At 42.7% G+C, this 2,774-nt stretch overlaps 1 protein-coding gene across 1 annotated transcript; it reads right to left on the bottom strand.

The window, feature by feature from the left end:
- Window positions 1–1,176: 1,176 nt before the first annotated feature.
- On the bottom strand, window positions 1,177–1,920 carry LOC140870611 (uncharacterized). The gene has a single exon (XM_073273026.1). The coding sequence runs from the start codon at window positions 1,918–1,920 to the stop codon at window positions 1,177–1,179; it is 744 nt and encodes a 247-aa protein (XP_073129127.1).
- Window positions 1,921–2,774: the final 854 nt, after the last annotated feature.

The raw sequence follows: 2,774 nt of genomic DNA, 5'->3' as shown, positions 1-2,774 counted from the left end.
TAATATCTGCTCAGATCGCATAGGATATCCACACTCGCAAGTATGTGGTGAATCCTTGACAACAAAGCATCGAATCCTATATGTGTTGTAACTGTACCCAATCCCAACACCTGATGACCCCAATAGAGTCGGTAAACGAGTCAAAGAACAGTACTAGCATATAGAGTCTCAATGATGTTTCAAGTAGTAAGGACTAACGGTGTACAACCAAAACCGCGGACTTTATCCACTCGATAAGTGATAACCACTTGGAAAGTCCGGATAGGGTAGTTCGATCATTCATCATATGAATATCCATTTGCATGCTTCGAACATCTCTATGTTCCTTACCAATGAAACGTGGTACTCTGCATCGCAAATGCTAGTCTCAAACTCGAGCGATCCTTATCCTTATTATCGGACGGCTCAATCGACTAGGAACAGTTTAGAATATACAGTGACTATAAGATGTGTTTCATGATAGACATCCCCATGTTCTACCACATCTTACATACATTATAGTATATTCAAGGTCTTTATCAAAACAACAATAGTATATCACAATATAACAATATGAAGAAAGATAAAGTCATTGCCATTTATAAAAGTTTAAATTATATTAGACAAAAGATTGTTTATACAAAGAGTCATCAAAGCCTTTAGCCACAAGTTGGCTCACCGGGCACCCACTCTTTCAAATTGATTCATCCAAAGCTTCTCTATCCGTGGCAACCCCAAAAAGGTTCCTATAATATCCCACAAATTCATCTGCAATCTCATTCGGGTTCACCGAAGTAGAACCATCTCTAAGGGTGAGAGCCACAATCTTATTACGTTTGATGTTCCGCTTGATCATACCATAAAAGAATTTTGAACATCTATCACTGTGCTTGAGGTACTCGCACTTAGCTTTTTGGGATAGGAATAATCGCTCAGCCTCAAGAAGGTACTCCGCCCTCCTCCTCAACTCAACAATACTGTTATCCACCCCATCCCCATTGAGAGCCCTGCTTTGAGCTTCTACAAGCTTCTCATTAGCGATCTTAGCACGGCTCGAAATGTGGCTAAAGTGCATGTCATTGAGTTGCTTAAGGACTCTTTTCATACCATTCATTTTTTTCTTGATGACAAACTGCGCAGTGCTACCCCCTCCATAAAACCAGTTATCTCGAACAATCATCTGAAAGTCTTGATGAATCATCCACATATTAAAGAATTTGAAGGGGGTAGCCCTACGACTATGATCTCTGAATATGGTGATAACGCTGCAAGAGTGATCAGAGAAGACTCCAGGAGCAACAAAATCCACAAAAACATCCAAGTTGGATTCAGTCCAATGTGGTTAACCATAACTCTATCCAGTTTAGACGATACGGCCAAACTAAACCAGGTGAAGAAACACCCAACATGGTTAACATCTGAGAGCTCAAGTCTGGCAATACAGTTCCTAAGGTCTGCCATTTCCCTAGGTGCAACCGGCACACCTCCCATTTTCTCATAAGGGTGCCTAACACAGTTAAAATCACCCATCAGAATCCACGAAAGGTCAATAACATCTCCCCTACTAAGCAAAAAATCCCAAAGAGGTCTTCTGGCCACCATCGAGTTCCAACCATACACGAAGGTGGCCAGGAAAATCCTATGAGTATGAAGACAGCTGACTGTCACATGTATAAATTGATCAGTCATCTCCAGAAGATCCAATTGTACCATCTTAGAGTCCCACATGATCAAAATGCGGCTATTAGGACACACATGGAAGTTGTGTAAGAAGCACATCCCCGGGAACTTAGTGTCCATCATACGATCCAAAAGATTAGGCTTAATCTTGACTTCAAGTAACCCAAGAATACTCAAATTGTGTTTCTTCAACACTCCCTGAGCATTCTTCTGTTTGAGGGGCTTGTTGAGGCCCCTCACATTCCAACATGCAATCTTCATGGGTAGCGATCGACAACTTTAAGTCGTCGGGCCCTGATTTGTGCATTGTTCAGTAGGAAAGATTTCGCAGTCATATTCGGTAACCAGGTTCTTGGGTTGACCTCAATGTACTCGGTCATGCTAGAGCTAGAGCTCCCCGAGCTGCATCCCTTAATTAATCGCTTGAGATACTTCACTGCTTTCTTGGTGCCCTTGCTTACCACTGTTTCAAAGCCTTCGTTATCACTATCCCCTTCGAAAACTTCAACCACAATCTTCCCATTGCCATTCGCATCTGGGACTTCAAATATCACCCCATCCTCATCCAAATTCTCATCTAATTTTTCAACAGGTTGTTCATTGCAATTTTCCCCAGCCCTTTCCATTTCATTATCACCCGTGCCTTCAACAGTGCCCGGGTAAACCGTATTTCCACCCCCAGCAGGCCCACGATCATCACCAAAGGGGCCACGGCCTCTCCCTCTACCTTGAGGGCCATTGCGCCCTCCTCTATATCCATGTCCACCTCCTCGTGGCCTACTATTACCTCTTTTACCAGCCCCCCGGGATCTGCTACGGGGCTTATTTTGTCCCTCCATAGGTTGCTTACTATTAGGATTACCACCATCAATATTAGCATCAACTAGTGGGGGCTTGTACCAACGGCATTGATCCAAACTATGGCCGAGAGAATTGCATTTTGAGAAATATTTAGGCTCTGTTTCGTACACAAATCATAGGGTAGTCAAAATTCCATTAGGAAGTAACAGTGGGTATTCGTAAATTCTTGGCTGAGACGAATCCATTTCAACCAACAATCTAGCAAATTAACTTTTGCCTTTAGACATTGTGAGGACATCTGTATGTATTGGCTT

The sequence above is a fragment of the Henckelia pumila genome, unplaced genomic scaffold (assembly GCF_033568475.1).
Source record: "Henckelia pumila isolate YLH828 unplaced genomic scaffold, ASM3356847v2 CTG_111:::fragment_3, whole genome shotgun sequence".
Taxonomy (NCBI): Eukaryota; Viridiplantae; Streptophyta; class Magnoliopsida; order Lamiales; family Gesneriaceae; genus Henckelia; species Henckelia pumila.
Note: the sequence above shows the minus strand (reverse complement) of the source record. Positions and strands in the feature narration are given on the sequence as shown.

Coding starts and splice junctions, on each gene's coding strand:
- LOC140870611 (XM_073273026.1), bottom strand. CDS start 1,920: ATGAAGATTGCATGTTGGAATGTGAGGGGCCTCAACAAGCCCCTCAAA.